The sequence below is a fragment of the Thalassophryne amazonica genome, chromosome 11 (genome assembly GCF_902500255.1).
Source record: "Thalassophryne amazonica chromosome 11, fThaAma1.1, whole genome shotgun sequence".
Classification (NCBI taxonomy): Eukaryota; Metazoa; Chordata; class Actinopteri; order Batrachoidiformes; family Batrachoididae; genus Thalassophryne; species Thalassophryne amazonica.
Window position 1 is genome coordinate 62,474,237 of NC_047113.1, and position 21,770 is coordinate 62,496,006.

Here is a 21,770-nt window from a genome sequence, read left to right on the forward strand (position 1 = left end):
CATAAAAGTGCCTCATGTGGCAACAGTGGGGTTTGGCTTCACTATTATTATTTTAATTGTACTAATTTCTCAACTTTAGCAAAAGTCTAGACATATATACTGTAAAATGCAGGGAACGAATGAATAGATAAAATGAATGAGTCCATCCCCTCCAGTTGTACACAATAACTCAAAAACATTAACCTCTGTCTTCTTGTATGTCTCTAATTTAAACAGGAACACAATAAGGATGAAATTAATCAAATGTGGTTGACTTTGATGCACCAGATCAATAGAAAAATTTTGTTTTACATGTTTAATATAACAGATGTTTTACTTGTTTAATATACCTGCCACTGGGACATGTCTGGGCTTGTTACTGAGATTTATCTCATCACATGGATGATGGGAATTTAGAGCAGGCACTGATTTTATTTTACTAACATAAGTGCAGTTTTAAAGTCACGTAAAGTGTGTTTGTCAAGCTGAAATATTGTAACCACACAGCCAAAGTCTACTACAGATCAGAGACATGGATAAGAAATAAATCCTCACAACAGTACAAATATTATTAGTGCTATCAATTTAAATGAAAGTGATCAAAAAGACATCTAAAGTGGAACAAAAAACATCTGTCTTGATGACACTTTAGTACTTAACAAAAAAAAAAAAAACAAAAAAAAACACATCACACTTTAGCATAAATTTATTAAAAATAGATTCCAGGTTTTTTTTTTTGTAATTTCTGCATTATACGCACTTTCAGATGCAAAACTTTTTCCATACTTGTTGTTAATCACTACATTACATCATAAATTATGAAGTAAGTTCTTCTGATCATCTCGTCATTTTGTAATTACAACAGACTGACATTCAATATCATTCTTATTTAATATTTCTAAAATGTGTGAAGGAAAAAAAAAAACTGTTCAGACTGCATTGTAGAGTGCAAACCTCTGCCAAAGCATGAATTGCAAACATTCTCAACAAAACAATTAAAAAGCCTTTCACCAATTCCTGCTAATGAACTGTTCACAATCCTAAAACCTACTCCTACAAAGAAGGAACAGAAACTATAAGACTCCGTTTTTGACTTATTCTGTGCAGTCACACAGAGAAGGGCAAAAGCACAAACACTCTGACACAGTGAGAGCAGAATGTGCACTCTATAAAGAAAAAATAAAAATCATATATCTACAGCTGTGTCTCAGTAATTAAAAACAACCTGCTGACAACAGATTATTTGGACATTTTGTGACAGTACTGTGCAAATGTGTTAGCCACAATTCAAGCATATACAACATTTACAAATAGTGAACAGCTGCTAAATAATATTACTAAATAAATATAAATTAGTAAAATATGAGGATCCTTTCAGCATTAAAAAAAACATTGTTCCTTCAAGTTATCTAAAAACAAATTCTGACAAAAATCAGTATGTATTTCATCACGGTTTTTGCATTTTATAACAGTGATCACTGACTATCAGGCACGACAATTATGAAGAAATCCAGTCTGATTCATTCATTTCCTGATGGTTATCTGGGCAGCAGACCAAGCAGCTCATCCCATACTTCCCTATCCTTGGCAGTCCTCTACATCTTCATGCAGAGATGTTTCCAAGCCAACTGGGAAATATATTCCCTCCATTGTGTCCTTGATCTGCCCCCGGGGCCTCCTCCCAGTTGCATTTGCCTGGAAGACCTCCCTAGGGAGATGACTAGGGGGTATCTTCATTGCACAATGGGAACTTCGTACTCTGTCCCTGAGTGTAGAACATATATACTTGACAGAGGAATCCAATTTCCACCGCTTGTATCCACAACCTTGTTCTTTTGGTCATTATATCCATAGTTTATGAACACAGGACTGTAAATCGATGGGCAAATTGAGAGTTTCACTTTCTGGCTCAGTTTTAAGCTTTATTTATTTATGAATATTAGTCTGGTAATCTGTCAATTGTTTATTTTCTTTAAAGCTATAGTGTGTAGAATTCAGGGATAATGATTAGGGGAAATAGAGGACAACATGCTGATACAGTAGCCAAAAGGGACACACGTACTCTTGCATTTTGCGGTGTAGTTCCAAAACTGAAGAGGTATCAGTAGCTGCTTCGCTGTGTTATCTAGTGGTTGCTCGTGCAGGCTAGCAAGTGTGAGAACCTTCATTTTTATAAAATAGAGGACCAACCATACTGCTTATCACAAGAGAAGACAAGAGACTGTGAACCCGTCACCAGAGAAATGAAAACATGAAGGGGAACAAAATCGTGACCAGCAACAGCATAACGCAATCTGCAACCTCGCCAATAGATGACACTAAATATTACACACTGTAGCTTTACTGAAATAGAAAAACAACAGCAGCCTCATTTGCTGGATATGGAATGTTTGGACTTTGATTTTCTGTTCACTCACTGATGAGGGGATGGGGTATGCTATATTTTTAAATAAAATTTTACGATGCCTAAAACCTTTGCACAGCACTGTATATGTTGTTATGAAGGGTTTAAGGAACAGGAAACAGGTGGCTCACAGTTAAATCGTTAGAATCCTCCACCATCGTAGCATGCACACCTGCTTGTGTTTACAGTCTAGCAGTGTTAGTTCCCCAGGTTTTTTCTCCATCAACCAGGTTAAAAGCGCAAGTTAAAAATGTATTGTTAATTTGTATACATGTGCAACACTTTAATTTCATGGGTGTAATCCACTTGGAAGTTAGACTATGCTGCAGAAATTCTAAAATTATGGAGGGGAAAAAAAACTGCTGCCTTAACTTGAAGAGACTAAGTAAAGCACTGTTACAAAGATAAATTAGTCAGAATTCATCTGAACAGTGCAGTTGGTGAAAACTACAGTGCAGCAGGGCAGCAGCACAGCCAGTGAACGACGCAGACTTGGGATGGGATCATTCACGTCTGCTTTTGTGTTCTCGTCATTGCTGCCATCTCCAGCTGCAGCTTCCCCACTCTGCTGCTCTTGGTCGCCACCTTCCTCCCCTTCCATCACTGGTGGGCATTGCCGGGGCTGGAAGCACACCTCCAAAAACTCCAACCGACGGAGTCCACGGAGCATCCGGCAACCTCGCATGACCTGCATCTCACGGAGTGTGCAGGCCCACAAGCACAAACACTTCAGGTCCTTCAGACGACTGGCACAGAGCAGTCCCGGTCCCACCTCTTTACCACCCAAGCTCAGCTCTTCCAGCCCGAGCCATCCTGCCCCTAAACCAAGAGAGGCCATCTGTAACTGGTAGCCCTGTCGTCCAGTGATGCCAAGTTCTAGAAACTTGAGTTTGGAGAGCCCTTCCAAACCACAACCATTGTCCTTGGCGGAACAGATCCTGAGCCCATTAGCAGTCACGCGAAAGGTGTCACGTAACTCCAATCGACTGAGGTGCTCCCATGTTGTCAGACTTTGCAGGTGCATGTCTGTGAAAGAGGGCACACTGTTAAGGATTAGTCTCTCAATACTAATACCTGATGGAGCAGCACGACCTCTTCTAGTCATATTTTTTCCTTGTTGATTGGTTCCAACACTGGATGTGGCTTCAGCTCTTCCAGCAGGACCAGTAAGTATTGTCTGGTTGAAAAAGCCAGGAGGAAGCTCACAGCCACGCAGCTCCAACACCTGCAAAGTTGGAGGGAAGACCTGGCAGCTAGGAAGGCTTCTCAGGTCTGTATGCAGGAGGTACAGCTTACGCAGGCGAGGGCATTTTGTGGTCAAAGCTTTGAGCCAAGGCTCTGAGAGAAAAACACCCCCACGGGCAGAGAGCAGTAAGCCACGCAAGCGGAGGCACCTTAACCCACAGCCCAGGTACTGACGAAGCAGCATCCAAAGAATGCGGGATGTCACCTAAACCACAATGCACAGTCCGTGGCAAGTGTTTTACATTGGGTTTGTGGGACAACGGTTAAAAAAAAGAGAGAGAGGGAGAAATCTGTCAATATTTGATCTTGTACAACCAATACATTAATTATAATATATGGTTACATAAGAGTAAATGGCATTAGTGCATGAATGATCTGCAAGTTATTACCCCCCCCCCCCCCGTGACCCTTAATTGGAGTAAGTGGGTATAAAAAATGGAATGGATGGACGGATTATTTGCCAGAATTTAAACAACACCGTATAAAACAAGACAAAATAAGTTGAATACACTTTCTTACCCCTTTCCATGCAGTCAAATCCACAAGTCTCCAGAGTCTTTGGTCTTTAACCAGACGTCTCCATCTTTTGCAGACTCTGAAACAGCAATGTTAAAACAAACAAGCAAAACAAAAACAAAGCCAGATCTGATATTTCCTTCCACACGACGGAAAACTGCCAAATTACCGACAGAAAACTTACCTTCCTGCTCTGACCATCTCTCGTACGCTCAGATACGACAGCACGTCGATTAAAATGTTTTCGGGAAAGTAGTCCAGGTTGCAGACTTTGAGTTCATCCATTTTGTAAACAAAAGTCGAACACGGACTAAATATCGTGACGCACACGCGTTGCGACCAAATCGGTGACCCTGAAGAAACTGCTGCCGGTGTTCGGACCGCGGAAACTAGCAGCGCTTTTTAGTTAGCGCACAATAGGCTTATTTTCTACTCGAAAATGTCGGGTGTGGGTCACCGTGCGGCTTTGCGACTATAATCATCTAGAGGGGAAGTGGGGAAAAATACGACAATAACAATATTTCATTACCTCGTCGCCCTCCTGTCGCTGGAACAGCGCCACCTACCGGCTGTGACGTGATCAAGCCGCTGCGCGTGCGCAGGCGGGCGCCGGACAAGATGGCGACGACTAATGGAGGAGGGATGGAAGTGGACGGAGCAGGCGAGTAAATCTTCAATTATCTCTCGATTTATGGCGAATATTATAATAAAGAGTCACGCAGGGTGCGTTTTGTAAATCTATATTTCTGATATGAGTGTTTGTAGGTGTTGGTATTTTGCGGTTAACCCTGCTAGGGTGCTAGCTTCGTGATGTATTAGCCAATAATAATATATTATCTCTTTGTCGTTTGCCAATATAAACTTATTTCTGCGTCTTTTAGCTATTTAATTTTACTGTAACAGTCATGAAAATAATGAGCAGTTTTAATGTCCCAGAAATGTCACCCACCAATCATGTCAACTTAGCATAACAATCAAAATTCAGTTTGCAGTCAGGTCCAAAAGGAGTTGGGCGTTTTTGTATTTTTTGGCTCTGTACATCACCAAAGTGTGGCTGAAATTAACTATTAAGATGTGCTTGTTGTGTCGACTTTGTACTTTAATTTAAAAAGTTTAACAATAATATCACATTAAGCTTTTAGGAATTACATCAATTTTTGCACAGATTGGCTATTGATACAGTAACTTCTTTCTTTTTTCTTTTTGAAACACAGTAACAAACTGCTGTGATCGTGCAGCATCCAAAAAGAAACTGCGGTGATTATCGGAAGATTAAGAGGGACATCGTGGTATTCAAGCTGCTGAAAACTTGGGGTTAGGGTTGTGCATGAGCCATGATGTTTGGTAGTTTAAATAAACAATGGGTGCTGTAAGATTAGTAAGTCACAGCGTGCATATGGTAACTGTACCATAACAATGGCAATGGTCATATATATACACAGTCAGTTCCTTTATTTTCAGGGGCCATACTGTGACTGTAATTTGTGTTCATGCCATAGTTAGTGGTTTCTTTGTCAATTGGAAGTTTGTCTATTCCAAGCTTGCTGCAGTGGTTAAATGCATTCTCATCTTTTCACCTGCAGCTTGCATCTAGAAGCTACCACGCCAACTGCCTTCACACAGAAAAAAGTTATATTGGTAGTTATAGAAAAATTATTGTCTTGAGCAGCAGCAGATATGAGACATGGTCATTTTTCATTGTTGTTTCATTTTTCACAGCCAACAATAGTTTACTAAATTGGATGGAAGGATTTGTTTGGGTAAACAAAAATCAAGCATGTAAAATACAAATATAAATATTTATCAAGGCTAACAAAGTATGAATACACTTATTTCCAATGTGATTCTCATAGTAAGTCCCTTCGGCTTGTTCCTTGTTTTGACTCGGGGTCGCCACAGCAGATACGAGGTGGATCTGCATGTTGATTTGGCACAGGTTTTACACCAGATGCCTTTCCTGATGCAGCTCCATATTACATGGAGAGTGGGCAGGGGTGAGCTTTTTTTTAAATTTTATTTTATTTTTTTTAATTAAACTGAGAACCATCCGCCCTGAAAACAAGCACACTTAACTGCTTGTCCACCATCATAAAGTAATAAAAATGTCTACAGCTCAGAAATGGTTACTTTTAGATTAATTGTTATCGGCATTCAAAATAGTAGATAAATAACAATTATTAAAAAAGAAACTGAGATGGAAGCTCAAATATGGTGTGAATGTTGTGGTTGCATTATTTGTCCACCAGAGGGTGTTTTGTAGCTCCCTTTTATCAACACAAGTTTGTGGACTATAACAGTCAGTTGTCAGAAGAAGACTGAGCACCATAGAAATCATCTGCATCCATGATAAAGGGCTTATGGCACTCCAGTCAACACTATCTTTAAAAAAAATATATATTTCAGATTATGAATCATTACTTCCAGCTATTTAATGTGTCCGAGTCCTTATGTAGATGATAAAAATAAAATTAGTCATAAAACGTCTGAAATATACACACAAATACAGAGCCATAAAAGTAACATAACATCAGGTGCTAAGCATTTGCTGCCTGAATGGCTCTCCATCTATGTCCACTTCATGACATACCAGTACACACAGTCAATCTGGGTTGTTTTTTGGCTCCAGATGTAATATGGTTTTAATATGGCTTTAATTTGGCTTTCAAATCAAATGATTGTATTTTGCGATTAACATATGTCCATCTCCACCTCTATGTAACCTGCGGTGTACTCCAAAAAAGGAACAAACATTGCATACATCTCAATAAGACTGAATAATAATTTCATTTCATTTCAATAATTAGTACATACTATGAAAGTGGTGTCTTTGATTTCACTTCTGCTATGTTCGCACACAGAGCCCTGTAGAATTATTGTTCCACTGTGTGGCGCTGTCTTTCTCCAGACTTGCTGGTGTCACTGGGGGCTCCCGGCAGCACTTAGCTTAGCCATCAGTTTAGCTCAGTTTAGCCAATAACTCAAAGGGCTGGGAGCTGGTCCGCGTCGCAACTGTCCTGTTAACAGCGGTTACTTGTTGTCACCTTTCTGTCCAACTCTGTGATCACAGAAAAGACTTCCTCAGCAAGACTGGCTGGTGTCCCACATGTAGCAGCTTAGCTTAATTTAACAAGATGCTAAACATGGCAGATTCCATGCTTTCAGGAGAAGAAACACACTTTGTTCTCCTAGTCACATGAATGGAAAGAATAAAATCAGTGGTTAGATCTGTGTTTTGAAGACCATTCTCACGCTGTGCTGGGCTTCACTTCTGCTGTTTGTCCGAGATGCAATATAAAAAAACGTCTCACTTTCCTCCTCAGAATATTATGTTTGGAAAATCTATTCCCCTAATAAGCAACACTTGTCATTTTTGTGCATCCTCATAAAACACACATTTGAACCATTTTGACGTAGTCGCCGTTAAAGTCCACAGAAAAACACATATTTCACAATGTAAAAAATTATGTTTTTCCAATTCATTTCAATACAGGCCCTCAAGGGGGTGTTACCATACATGATGTCATCAAAGTCCATTTTCATGAGAGGTTCATTTTTCTGAACATTTATCAGCAGCAGGTGAAATCAGGCTAAATTCTCCTTGTTTATGACTTAATTTCTCAGGGCATATGGCACCAAAAATAAAACACAGTGAGTGCATCAATATTTTCAAATTCTTTATTTATTTAGAATAGTCAACTCATTTGACATTTTATTTACTAGTAATATGCACTTTAAGTTGCTAGTAGTAATGTGAAATGCATAACATGGTTTGATTTAGTGTTCTCCCTCTGTACAAAAAAACTAATAAAAAGGTCCTGCTAAATAGGGTGTGCGGGATGAATGGTATGTAAAGTCCACCAATGTGTAGTGTAGCCTTTGTCACACAGCACAGCTTTTATATTTAGCTCCATCACAGGAGTTTGACTGCCTGCTGCTGTATGTGAACAGAGAACGTCAGTGACTGAAAAAAGAAAAAAAAAAAAAACCATGGCGGTCAGGCCTATTATAGAAACTACACAGAGTAAATGTTCAAGGAAGTCTTTGTTTATGCTGTATGTTACTGGGGGGAAAAGAATATCGGTCATCATATTAGATTGTACATTCATTTAAGTGCCTTGGGGCAACTGTTTGTTGTGATTTGGCGCTATATAAATAAAATTGATTGATTGATTGATTCATCAAATATCGAAATTGGTATCAGTTTTAAATCCTGTATTAGTGAACCTCTAAAGTGACTATGTATACATACACTAAAATAAATAAAATGCCATTAATACAATAAGTACATAAAATGGAAAAGCCCTTTCGAAGAAAGGAACAAACCTAAAGATCAAAACAAAGATAATAAATAGCTTAGTGGAAAATAATTATTGAAATAAATGCAATTTTTTAATTATTTAAAAGAGATCAAAAATGTCGTACTTTTCTGAAGCAGAATTACGCATACTGCAGAGGTGGAACAAGGGGTATTATGAGATACTTGTACATATCTTGGCGGTCCAGGCGAGGTTCTGTCTGGGTGATGCAAACACCAGTAGTTGCTCAAGCAGTTGTACATCATAATATAATGATGTTCCTGATCACATCCCCTTAAACTGGCACTTTTCCAGTATCACCACTCTTAAACTACATTAAAAAATTTGTCTCTTCCAGCTTGGTGTAAGAAGTCAGCAGGACCAAAGTTACCTTACAGCTGCAGCTAGTAGCTAGGTCAGGTAGATTAGTACTCAGGATCTTCTCCCTATGTGGAAAATTGGATGTGTTTTCTGGTACTCTTTACACATTGCTATCCATTACTATCACACATCCCTCCATTCCTATAGGTTACACATTCAGATGTTTAGTTGCAGTAGTAGTGGTGCTAACTTGTCTGCGATTGCAGCCACCCCCAGTGTGATGGCCTCGGGGGTCACTGGGAGCGTTTCTGTGGCTTTACACCCTCTGGTTATCCTGAACATATCGGATCACTGGATACGCATCCGCTCCCAGGAGGGACGACCCATGCAGGGTTTGTAAAACATCTCAGTACACGAGAAGCAACAGTTCACCTCATTTACATATGAACAATTCCATAACTGAGCACCCTGATTTTTAGATGATTGTTTTTGCATTCTTTTGCAGTGATTGGTGCTCTGATTGGGAAGCAAGAGGGCAGAAACATCGAGGTCATGAACTCTTTTGAGTTGCTGTCACACACCATAGAAGACCAAGTGCATATTGACAAGGAGTACTACTACACCAAGGAGGAACAGTGTAAGTGGGACATACTAGTCAAGAACAAGAGGACAGTTCTGTTTGTGTTTGTGTCTGTCTTCTTATTATGCCGTCTGTGCTTCCTCTATATTTTGAAAATAACTTTGATATGTTGTTTTTTTTTGTTACCTTGTTGTATTCCATCCTTTTGCATGTTTTGAATGAGAATATGGCTTTGTTACACAATGAATATTTCAAATAAGGCTGAAATTATTTAACACATTTATCAAAAGGTATTTTAGTAAGCAATTAATATGAATGTAAACACAATTTTTGGGTTGTGGATTGTTGGTTGGGGAAGAAACAAGACAATTATAGCCTGAGGTTTAAAAACATTTAACACACACATTTTATTGCTTGATCACAAGATAGCAACAGTACATCCAGTAAAAAAAGGTTTTCTGTTAGTTTGCTGTTTTTCTAAGGCAGTCACTCAGAGGTGTTATTACAGGCAATGTATTTATTTTATTTCATTTTTGTAATTGTCTTTAATTTTCTAGTCAAACAGGTTTTCAAAGATATGGAGTTTTTGGGCTGGTACACTACAGGCGGTCCCCCAGACCCATCAGATATCCATATTCACAAGCAGGTGGGCTAAAGTTAAAGATGTACTATTGTAAGTTTTAATATAAAAGACAAGACGAACACATTACATGTGTGTATAGTTGTTTTTGTTTTATCTGCCAGGTGTGTGAGATCATTGAGAGTCCCCTCTTCCTTAAGCTCAACCCAATGACCAAACACACAGATGTGAGCGCCTTTTGTTTGTTTTTTCTTATATCAGAACGTGTGTCCATAGAGTAGATGTACAACATGTCAGTCAGTCTAAAAATGTGTCCTTTCTTCCTTCAGCTTCCTGTTAGCGTATATGAATCTGTAATAGACATCATCAACGGCGAGGTACCATTTATACTGTCTACATTCACACTTTCCAATACAAATGAAAGACCTCGCTTGCTCTAAATATGGCCTAGTTAAAAAATAATGAAGCCTAACTGCTGGTTTGCATTGCATTTGTCATGAACAAGCCATTATTTTATTTAACACATCCAGATTTATCTGTGAGTTGCCTATAGTCTCTTTGACAAGTACTGAAAACTTTATGGAAAAATTTCGCACGGTTCCAGAGATATGCACGAAATTTACCCCAAAAATAGCACTTTTTTTCATCAATTTTGTGTGACATTGATATTCAGCATTATCATTTAAAGTTGAATGTTAAAGAAATAACCTTGTATTTTGTCAGTTTGTTTGTGCTTCATACTAACAAATAGTAATACATTTTTGTAAAGGTAGAAATGTCATTTCCTAGAAAAAACATCATGTTTCTAATGCAAGGTAAAACTGTCGCAAGCATAAAGCTGAGAATAAGTCCTTGACTTATTTGTGTCAAAACCTTAGCTATATCTCCTACTCTGCTTCAGTAGAATAATTATATTACTTGTTCAGTAGTACCAGGAACTAATGGACAGAATTTCTTTGTTTCAGGCTTCTGCAGACTAAAGAAGATACCTCCAACTGTAGTCGCAAACGTTACGCTCTAGCACATTATAATATACAGTGAGGAAAATAAGTATTCGAACACCCTGCGATTTTGCAAGTTCTCCCACTTAGAAATCATGGAGGGGTCTGAAATTTTCATCTTAGGTGCATGTCCACTGTGAGAGACATAATCTAAAAACAAAAATCCGGAAATCACAATGTATGATGTTTGCCAAAATCTTGCAATACATGACCACATCCGTGCTCCCTTCATTATGGTGCAGTCGTCCTGTCCCCTTTGCAGAAGAGCACCCCCAGAGTATGATGTTTCCACCCCCATGCTTCACGGTACGGATGGTTTTCTTGGGGTCGTTCTCATCCTCTAAACATGGTAAGTGGACTTGATTCCAAAAAGCTCTATTCTGGTCTCATCTGACCACATGAGCTTCTCCCATGCCTCCTCTGGATCATCCAGATGGTCACTGGTGAACTTCAAACAGGCCTGGACATGTGCTGGCTTGAGCAGCGGGACCTTGCTGCCCTGCAGGATTTTAAACCATGACAGCATCATGTGTTACTAATGTAATCTTTGTGACTGTGGTCCCAGCTCTCTTCAGGTCATTGACCAGGTCCTCCTGTGTAATTCTGAGCTTTCTCAGAATCATCCTTACCCCACAAAGTGAGATCTTGCATGGAATCCCAGACCACGGGAGATTGACAGTCATCTTGTGGTTCTTCCACTTTCTAATAAATAATCATAACAGTTGTCGTCTTCTACCAAGCTGCTTGCCTGTTGTCCTGTAGTCCATCCCAGCCTTGTGCAGGTCTACAGTTTTGTCCCTGGTGTCCTTAGACAGCTCTTTGGTCTTGGCTATGGTGGACAGGTTAGTGTGTGATTGAGTGTGTGAACAGGTGTCTTTTATACAGGTAAGAAGTTCAAACAGGTGCAATTAATACAGGTAAAGAGTGCAGAATAAAAGGGCTTCTTAAAGAAAAATTAACAGGTCTGTGTGAGCCAGAATTCTTGCTGGTTGGTAGGTGTTCAAATACTTATTTGCAGCAGTAACATACAAATAAATTATTAAAAAAATCATACATTGTGATTTCCGGATTTTTTTTTTTAGATCATGTCTCTCACAGTGGACATGCACCTAAGATGAAAATTTCAGACCCCTCCATGATTTCTAAGTGGGAGCACTTGCAAAATTGCAGGGTGTTCAAATACTTATTTTCCTCACTGTATATGCACTGATAATATCTCGCGATGACTGAACCGAGACCAATAGAGATATTGAAATTCTGATATATAACCATACCTAAAATGATAACATTTCACAAAAACAGACCACTTTTAAATTTTGATGGTTATGTCACACTTTGGTAGGGATGGGTATCGCTAAGATTTTATCTATCGATTCCGCTTATCGATCCGATTCCTTATCGATTCCCTTATCCATACCGCTTGTGAATTTTTTGTGTACTAAAAGTATTTCTGTGTAGGCTCTCAGTTGTCCAGGTGGTTTCCATAGTAGAGAAGTCTTCAACTGGACTGGGTTGCTTGACGCAAGGACATTTCGCTTCAAATCACAGAAGCTTCCTCAGCTAAATTCTTGCTCTGGTGGTCTGACTTCTGTCTTGACTCTTGTAGAGAAGAATAATCAAGAAGTCACAAAAGCTGGAGTTTTAAACCTAACCAGACCCCTCCCACCGAGAGCCAGACTGCTATAGGCTAGTGACTAAACAATAGCTCTGATTAGCACCTATTGTGCTGTAGTTAGCACCCTCCTAATGACAGGGTGGCTGTCCCTCTCCTGATGGCTCCCTTGACGACTCTGCTGATGACGTGAATGACTCATTACCATGAACAAAAGACTGAAACTGCTTTGACCTGAGTACCCCATTGTAAACAGGGGATAAAGCGTGTCTCAGACCCCCTCCCCGGTTAAGGCCGGGTTTCATACGTTTCACAAAGAATGCCTCCTTGACCCCTCTCTCAAACCATTTCTTCTCTCTGGCTAATATTTTTTGATGTGACTTCGTTGTTCACCTGCATCCCCACCGCTGAGGCCGTCTCAGCTGTGAGGCAGAGACTGCTGGAGGATGTGTCTCTACTTGAAAGGACCAAACTCACACCAGACCACATCTGCCAACTCTTGGAGATCTGTCTTAACACCACGTATTTCCTGTTTAGGGGGAATTACTACAGGCAGATTCATGGTTGTGCGATGGGGTCTCTGGTATCCCCCATTGTGGCCAATCTGTACATGGAGCGAGTGGAGAAGACAGTCTTGACGTCTTTCACTGGCATCTCTCCCAGTCACTGGTTCAGATATGTCGATGACACATGGGTTAAAATCAAGCAACAGGAAGTTGAGGACTTTACAGAACACATCAACTCAGTGGACGCCAATATCAAGTTCACACGTGAGGATGCCAGAAACAACCATTTAGCCTTCTTGGACTGTGATGTTACGATTGGAGAGAACAGGCAGCTCCAGACAGGGGTTTACAGAAAACCAACTCACACTGACCAATATCTGCTCTTTGGCTCAAACCACCCCCTTGAACACAAGCTCGGGGTGATCAGGACGCTTCAACACAGAGCCCTACAGGTGCCCACAACTGCAGAGGGAAGGGCTAAAGAACAACAACTTGTCCGGAAAGCCCTCACAGTATGTGGGTACCCACGATGGTCCCTGGACAAAGTGCAGAAGTCCCAGAGAACAAAGAGACCAGACAGACAGGAGACGGAGACAAGAAGAAGAGGAGTGTCTCTCCCTTATTTAGCAGGAGTAGGGGAAAAACTACAGAGGATCTTCAGACAGCACAAAATCCCAGTTTACTTTAAACCGGTTAACACCTTGAGACAGAAATTAGTTCACCCTAAGGACAGGATCCCTAGTTACAAACAGAGCAATGTAGTGTATTCTGTCAGATGTCAGGAAAACTGTAACAAACACTACATAGGTGAGACTAAGCAACCTTTACACAAAAGGCTATACCAGCACCGCAGAGACGGCGCCAGTGGACCTCAGTCTACAGTTCATCTCCACCTTAAAGACACTAACCACACGTTTGAGGACAAGGAAGTTAAAATATTAGCCAGAGAGAAGAAATGGTTTGAGAGAGGGGTCAAGGAGGCATTCTTTGTGAAACGTTTGAAACCCGGCCTTAACCGGGGAGAGGGTCTGAGACACGCTTTATCCCCTGTTTACAATGGGGTACTCAGGTCAAAGCAGTTTCAGTCTTTTGTTCATGGTAATGAGTCATTCACGTCATCAGCAGAGGTGTCAAGGGAGCCATCAGGAGAGGGACAGCCACCCTGTCATTAGGAAGGTGCTAACTAGAGCACAATAGGTGCTAATTAGAGCTATTGTTTAGTCACTAGCCTATAGCAGTCTGCCTCTCGGTAGGAGGGGTCTGGTTAGGTTTAAAACTCCAGCTTTTGTGACTTCGTGATTATTCTTCTCTACAAGAGTCAAGACAGAAGTCAGACCACCAGAGCAAGAATTTAGCTGAGGAAGCTTCTGCGATTTGAAGCGAAACATCCTTGCGTCAAGCAACCCAGTCCAGTTAAAGACTCAAGCTTCTCTACTATGTACTAAAAGTAGGCTTTACAGGTTTTCTATGTCAAAGAGCTTTTCTTATCATGCACCCGCTCTGTGGAACGGTCTTCCTGCGACCATGAGGCAGGCAGTCCGTGGACATTTTTAAGTCAAGACTTAAAGCCTATTTTTATTCGCTTATGAATAGTTTTTATTTTTTAATCTGTTTTATTCTTTTACTTCTGTTTTTAATCATGTATTTAAATTTTTTATTTATTTAAAACATTTTTTATGTTGAACTGTTCTATGTGAGGTGCCTTGAGATGGCTTTTGTTGTGATTTGGTGCTTTATATGCTGATTAAATTGAAATTTAATTGAAATTGAACAACATTTTATTGAGTCTTAAAGTAAATAAATATGAAATTGGTCACTGGATCCTTAAACTTTGGACATAATAAACTCTACATGGTGGATCCTTGATCTCTGGACATAAATAGAAATAAACAAAATCTGTAGTTTTTGTCAAAAGCATTTCCTTTCAGACATTATTGGCATGAATGTCATTCCATACCTTGTCTGTATTACGTTTGTAAGCGGTGTCATTTTATTCAAAGCGGCAATTCATTTTGAAGTTATTGATTCTGACTGGACTCTGTCTCAGGAGAGAGCCACGCAGCGTTTGGAGCTGTGCCAACAGAATGGAGGACGATTCTTGTTTCTTGACTGCAACAAGACAAGAGTCCCACTTAGTGACTTTAATATGCACAAGAGTGACTCATTATATTTTAATGGCTTTGAGAGGGGTTAAGATGCGGACTTGCCGTTTCTGAAGAGCAGCGAATCAAAGAACCATGAGCCAGTGGATCGAAGCATTGCTTCATTGGTGCACGCTTCAAAGTGGTGTCGCGCTGCAGAAACGGTTGATTACAGAGCCGCTGCAGGGTCTGTAATCAATGTAGAGGAATGATCATTTTCCCGACAAACACCCTCAAAAACAACGGCTGCTCTGAAGGACCGATAAGGGAATCGTTAAGCAAAAAGGCTATTGATATCGGTGGATCGAATCATTTCTAAACGATACTCGAAAAGAACCAGTTCTTGATACCCAACCCTACACTTTGGCTTCATTATTTTTGAACTAGGCCATATGTAATTTATAGTCTGACAGTAATGTAGTCAGAATTTTCAGACAAACAGGATTTAGACAATTTGGCTTGCAACAGATTTTTATGATTACATTTCTATTTTTACCTATAGTATTTTTTCGTTGCAGTGACACCACTTCTTGTCAAGAATTCTGCAATTTTTAACTTTTTTATCCTAGGCTACCATGTTGTTTGCTGAGCTGACATACACTTTGGCTACAGAGGAAGCAGAGAGGATTGGTGTCGACCACGTAGCTCGAATGACTGCCACCGGCACTGGAGAAAATTCTACAGGTGATTGTCGCCGTCACTGTTGAGTTTGGGTTTGAATGAGATAAACGCAGCGAGTTTACACTCGGGTTCTTTGTCTGAAATTAGTGTCCTGTTGTCTGTTGCCAGTCAGCCACTGATGCAGACGTGTATGATGATTAAGTCTGTGTACTGATGATAATGTTGCTGACACTGATGGAGATTTCACAGTAAATGACCATACCTATCATTTTGATGGTTGAAGGTAATATACCGTATTTCCTCAATTAAATGCCTGACCTTGAATAGGGGCCTGCCTCATTTAATGGCGGGGTCAAAAAAAATTTGTCTGAAAAAAAAATTAATGTCTAATAAGTTCCGGGCCTGATTTATGCTTCTACAATTATGTAACTCCGTGGCCACACAATGCCATTGACGTGGGTGTGACCCTTTCAAAGTTCTCCAATGCACTGGTGCAATTTACCACTGGAACAGTAGAGGGTGCGACATAGAGAACAAGGCAGGACTTTCTTTCCACCTGCACCGCCACTGTTCCTGGCATATATACAGTCTATGGTTCCTGCCCCTTAACTAATTTGTCCCTCAAGGAGCTCTACTTCTTTTCTGCCAAAACTTCCTCTGTTTGATCGATGATCAAAATGTAATCGGCGTGCGCATTTCAAAAACTTTTAAAATATGATAGGAGAGGAAGGAGTGAAACCAGAAAAGTGAACAATCACAGCTCTTGTGGTCTCCATTGTTTCAAGGTTTGGGAGGTGCATGTCAGGCTACGGAGAGGCTTCGAAGCGATGCAGAGGGCTATGATCTAAAGCGGCTGTCTTTAGTTTGCCACACCCAGGGATATGTGTGAAACTGAACACCATATTACACTGCAGGCAGCAAGCAGCATTTTGTTAATAATCACCAGCCTTGAGTAAAGGCCTGCCCTGTTTAGGCACCGGGCCTGAGCACGGTTTAAAAAAAATAAATGCTCGAACGTTAATCAGGGCTGTGAAAACTCCGCAGATCTGCGAAATTTTGCGGATGTCATCATGTGTTAGTGTTTTACTCTGTAATTGTGATCGTCACTAAGTTTTTAAAATGTCTGTCGCAAAGTGTTCTTTTTTACGACATCGTGCAAGTTTTGCAAGCCCGTGGCAGTCCACGGACACTGATCTGTGTCTTACAGATACAAATCAGTGTCCTCGGATCTGCGGAGGTTCGAGGAGAAAAATCCCTCTCTCAAATCCTGGCTGTTACGACAGTTGTCGTAAAGCGGGACTGGTTGGTTGCTGCGACGCTGTGTGTAGCTTAAGATAAACATAGCATGTGGACATCGCAGACTTTTAGAGCTCTAAAGTTTTTAAAAGAATTGTGCAGCATGCAGGGTTTGCCTTTTAGAATAAATAGTTGTGTGCCTTAAGGGAACCAAAATCTGAAAAGTTTGGTGCCCCTCAGAAAAGTTCGGTACCAAACCTACCGCTACGCAGCATAGCGGCAAAGCAACTAGGGGGGTCTGGGGGCATGCCCCCCACAAAATTTTGATATAAAAGGATGCAAATTGTGCATTCTGGTGATATTTGGGGTGAAATTATGGAAGAACAAAAAATGAAAGAGATCCGCACAGCCAGTTAGCTCCCAAACAAGCCTTTAATAACACACCAAAGGTGACGTTTCGGGCCTCGCCCTTCATCAGACAGGATGAAATTATGGAAGGGAATTTTTGTGTTTTTGGAGTAATATTTTCTGAAATTTTGAAATTTTCTAACCTTGTCAGAAGCTGAGATGACCTCATGCTAATATGCACAGGCAGATTGGCATGGGGTCATCTCAGCTGCCGATGTTTTATTAAACATCCAGCCCATTAACGATCATGGCTGCCATGAGTGTTGATTACACTTGTTGTGATTACAGAAAATGTATTAGCAGTCATCATGGTCATCTGCCATTCTCTGCAGCACTTCAAGGTGTTCTTCCTCAGAATCAGAATTAAGCTCAGAATCTAAGGCAGCTCTTCCCTCAAAAACTCTGTCATAATTGTGTTTATAAACCAGTCACCATTTGCTTTTTTTATACATCTGTGTAGTTAATAAATAAAATAATCTTCACGGATGATTTGCTCGCGCGCGCACGTAGAGAAATAAAAAAAAAAACTCTCCGTTGGCTGCTGTTCGCTTTTCCCTCAAAAACTCTGTCGTAATTGTGTTTATAAACCAGTCACCATTTGCTTTTATTATACATCTGTGTAGTTAATAAATAAAATAATCTTCACGGATGATTTGCTCGCGCGCGCACGTAGAGAAATAAAAAAAAAAACTCTCCGTTGGCTGCTGTTCGCTCTTCCCTCAAAAACTGTCATAATTGTGTTTATAAACCAGTCACCATTTGCTTTTCCCTTACCAAAAAATAGTACTGATAAGTATATAAAAAGTAAACTGGAAGTATACTTGAAACATACTTGCATATACTACTTTTTGGTAAGGGTTATTATACATCTGTGTAGTTAATAAATAAAATAATCTTCACGGATGATTTGCTCGCGCGCGCACGTAGAGAAATATAAAAAACTCTCCGCTGGCTGCTGTTCGCTCTTCCCTCAAAAACGCTCCATTTGATCTGTGTATAATAAAACGCGGCATTACAAACAGAGGAGAAGAACATTTTTTGATGACGTTTAGTGTATGTGTTGGTCTCAGAATGTCAAATTCTGCGCAAATTTTGTCCAAATTTGATAGATTTCTCTACAGTTATGAAATAAAAAAGGTGGATTCCAGTCGGGAATGCAAGTCTAAAGAGTTGTGTGCCCGCCCCCAAAGTAGGGTGCCACAGGTTCCCGGGTAACTGCTAAAATCGAACCCTGGCAGCATGTCTGTGTCACGGACCGATGTCGGACAGAAAGAAGATGGCGAGAAAGACTGTTTGAAAAAGTCTGATAAGGACAAGAATCCGTGGAATTGTTGCTGGCTTCATCAACACACCTGAAAGATAAACGGGAAAAGCGAACTGTATCATCAGGCAACATGGTAAGAATTTTTCTCTCTCTGGAAAATAAACATTGTGCTGTTCAAACAGGATTTTAGAATAGATTATGTGACTTTTTTCATTAATCTAGACTTTCTTTCATTGAAAAAAAGACTGGCTTTGAATGGATTTACATGAATTTAAACAAGAATGTAAATGAGTTTTTATTAATGTAGACTTTTTTCATGGGAAAAAAGACACTGTGGCTTTAAGTGGATTTACAGGTATTTACACAAGAATATCTGGCTTTTTTTTTTACTATAAAGTATGTTATTGATATTTTACCATGATTTTCAAAATATTCTACAAGCTTTAGCTGTGGTTTTTGAAATGCGGTAACAGTCTTTTCAGTCTTCGTGAATTTCATGTAGTTTAATTGTTCTGAGTTCATGCATAATTTGGTTTACAATTAAAAGGAAAATCATTCCAGGTCCTACTTCCACGTCATATTCTGTTATTTCAACATTATCATTGACGGTTCAGATGAAAGGTTGAATACAGGGTCATTTAAATATGCACTAATTTAGAGATTTTTTTTGTTCCAGGAGATGCTGAAAATGTATAATTTAGATAAAAAATTAATTTGGTTTCTGGGATCCCACGGGACCCAAAACCCCGGCTCCTGGGGGCCTATGCCCCACAGACCGCCTACAAATTTTCCTTGGATTTCACAATTTTCATTTCATTGCCCTGGTTAATCAAGGAAATACGGGACAGAATTGACAGATACTTTACATCACTGGCAACCATTTTCTAAAATATAAAAATAAAAGTGGGCAGCTATAAACACTTTTCCCCACCTTTTCTTATTCCCATTGTCTTCAGTTCATTCTCATACACAATTAAAATGAATTTGGTGACACTTGAAAACTTCTTGGGATACGACGTCGGTCATAGTGATTGTTTGGGCTTTTATTCATCATAATTTCATATTCAGCTCCACCATACAATGTGGATTTGGGAAAAAAAAAACAAAATATATTTTTTGATTAAATTCAGACATTTGGTGTTTAAAGTGATAAATTCCCAGATTATCATTAAAATTTGATGCTGCCTGTTATCCCAGTCATTACTTTCAGAAAATGTTGCTAACAATCCATGTTTTTTCTTTGCGTAATCCTCGCAACAAAGACAAAAATATTTGGACAAATATTTTAGGGAGAACAAAAATGAATAAGAGAAGACTGTAAATGTAATTTTGAGGCAGAGTAGTGTTTTCGTAATTAAACTCTAATCCTGTTTAAGTGTGATCACGTCTGTTTCTCTGTGTGTTTTTGTTAGTTGCTGAACACCTTATAGCCCAACACAGTGCGATAAAGATGCTCCACAGCAGGGTGAAGATCATTCTGGAGTATGTCAAAGCGGTGGACTCAGGTGCGTTATTTTTCTGGAGTGTACAAAGAAAAAAAGGTGAAAATAAGCCTGAAAAGCAGCTGCTCATAAATTGGAAGCTTTCTCTGTGTTGGACCCTCTGTAATCACAAGGCTCTGCAGACAGTTTGACAGCATAATTTCACCTCACCTTCTCAATATACAGGACTTATTAGCAAGTTTTTTCTTCCTGTCCTGTCACTCTTCTTCACCACAGGAGAGGTTCCTTTTAACCACGAGATTCTTCGAGAAGCGAACGCGCTCTGCCACCGACTACCTGTTCTCAGCACCACAAAGTTCAAAACTGACTTCTATGATGTAAGCACACTTCGGTCATCACCTTAAAGGAGAAGGTCAACTTTTGTGAACATGGGGTGTATTCTGAGATGTTTTTGGGTGTAAAGAAAAAGTTTTAAATGCCTGATTTGAAAGGCAGCTGCTTATCTTAGCGTTCCTCCACCACGTCACCACAGCTTGTCCATTAAGTCCGTACAAGTAAACGTTGATGAGTGGCAAACAGTGGTAGCTCCAGAAAAGGTAAACTTTTTGTGAGTTTATGTGAACACAGCGTGGCCACTTGTTGCTTCAGCATGCTCTTGCCTTGAGAGAGCTTTACCATGTGTTTTGTGTTTTCATATGGACAGAGATATGTTTTTGTCTTTTTTAACCAGAGGCGGAAAATTCCCATTTTAAAAAAATAAATAAATAAATACCAGTTTACATGTCTCAGTCTCACTGTTTGTTGCGTTTCCAAAGAAGTGATTTCTGTAACTGCTTCTCTGTTTCCTTGCAGCAATGTAACGATGTGGGCCTCATGGCCTATTTAGGCACCATCACCAAGACGTGCAACAGCATGAACCAGTTCATCAACAAGTTCAACGTGCTGTATGACAGACAGGGCATCGGCCGCAGGATGAGAGGACTTTTCTTTTGAGCTGGCACAAAGGAGCACTGAAGATTTTGTTGTATTCTTTGGGGCGGTTAATCAACAACATGCAAAACCAAAAGTAGCTTTTCAGAGCATTTTAAGTCACAAGTGTATCTGAAACAGTTGCACCAATCAGTAAACAGACTGATGTACAAAAATCACTTATGTCCATGCTCATCCTTCAGTGTGCACAGCAAATGATCCACTGTACATGAAACTTTATTTTATTGTTACTATATGTAATAAACAATGTTTTTTTTCCCCGTGGGACTTTCAATCTTCTAAACCTAACTTAATAGGTTGGACACTATAGAAACTATAATACACAACTCATTAAAAAAAAAACCCTCCAGAGCTGCACTTTTAAACGAGCCTATGAACTCTGGTTATGTGGTGGTTGCAGGTTTATTGTCAGTGTTTGCAGTTAATTTGTTTTTTTGAAGTTGTGTTCCCACTGTTTGTTGCCTTTGGAGATGTAGACACACTGCAGGAAGAGGGGCCACAGTGAGGTACGGCTCCAGAGGAGGAACAGGAGTCAGCATTTATACAGGTATTAAACACATAACAACCCAGAACCTGCAAGCTTGCACTTCAGTAGGTTGCTTATACTGTGCATGTGGCAGTGGGGGAGC

General features: G+C 39.9%; 2 protein-coding genes and 1 long non-coding RNA gene across 3 annotated transcripts; 1 reads left to right on the forward strand and 2 right to left on the reverse strand.

The window, feature by feature from the left end:
* Nucleotides 1-669: 669 nt before the first annotated feature.
* Nucleotides 670-14,880, reverse strand: LOC117520672. Its single transcript, XR_004563726.1, has 3 exons — nt 14,870-14,880; nt 14,232-14,239; nt 670-2,322 (listed from the first exon to the last, which is right to left on the reverse strand). It is a non-coding gene; the product is annotated as an uncharacterized LOC117520672 (long non-coding RNA).
* On the reverse strand, nt 2,356-4,502 carry LOC117520668 (F-box/LRR-repeat protein 12-like). Its single transcript, XM_034181971.1, has 4 exons — nt 4,329-4,502; nt 4,148-4,223; nt 2,781-3,833; nt 2,356-2,710 (listed from the first exon to the last, which is right to left on the reverse strand). Exons 1-3 carry the CDS (start codon nt 4,427-4,429, stop codon nt 2,793-2,795), a joined length of 1,218 nt encoding a protein of 405 aa, XP_034037862.1. The 5' UTR covers nt 4,430-4,502; the 3' UTR covers nt 2,356-2,710; nt 2,781-2,792.
* Nucleotides 4,679-21,398, forward strand: cops6 (COP9 signalosome subunit 6). The gene is made up of 10 exons (XM_034181972.1): nt 4,679-4,805; nt 9,027-9,152; nt 9,266-9,397; nt 9,898-9,986; nt 10,085-10,147; nt 10,250-10,297; nt 15,750-15,864; nt 20,122-20,214; nt 20,428-20,528; nt 21,004-21,398. Exons 1-10 carry the CDS (start codon nt 4,763-4,765, stop codon nt 21,142-21,144), a joined length of 951 nt encoding a protein of 316 aa, XP_034037863.1. The 5' UTR covers nt 4,679-4,762; the 3' UTR covers nt 21,145-21,398.
* Nucleotides 21,399-21,770: the final 372 nt, after the last annotated feature.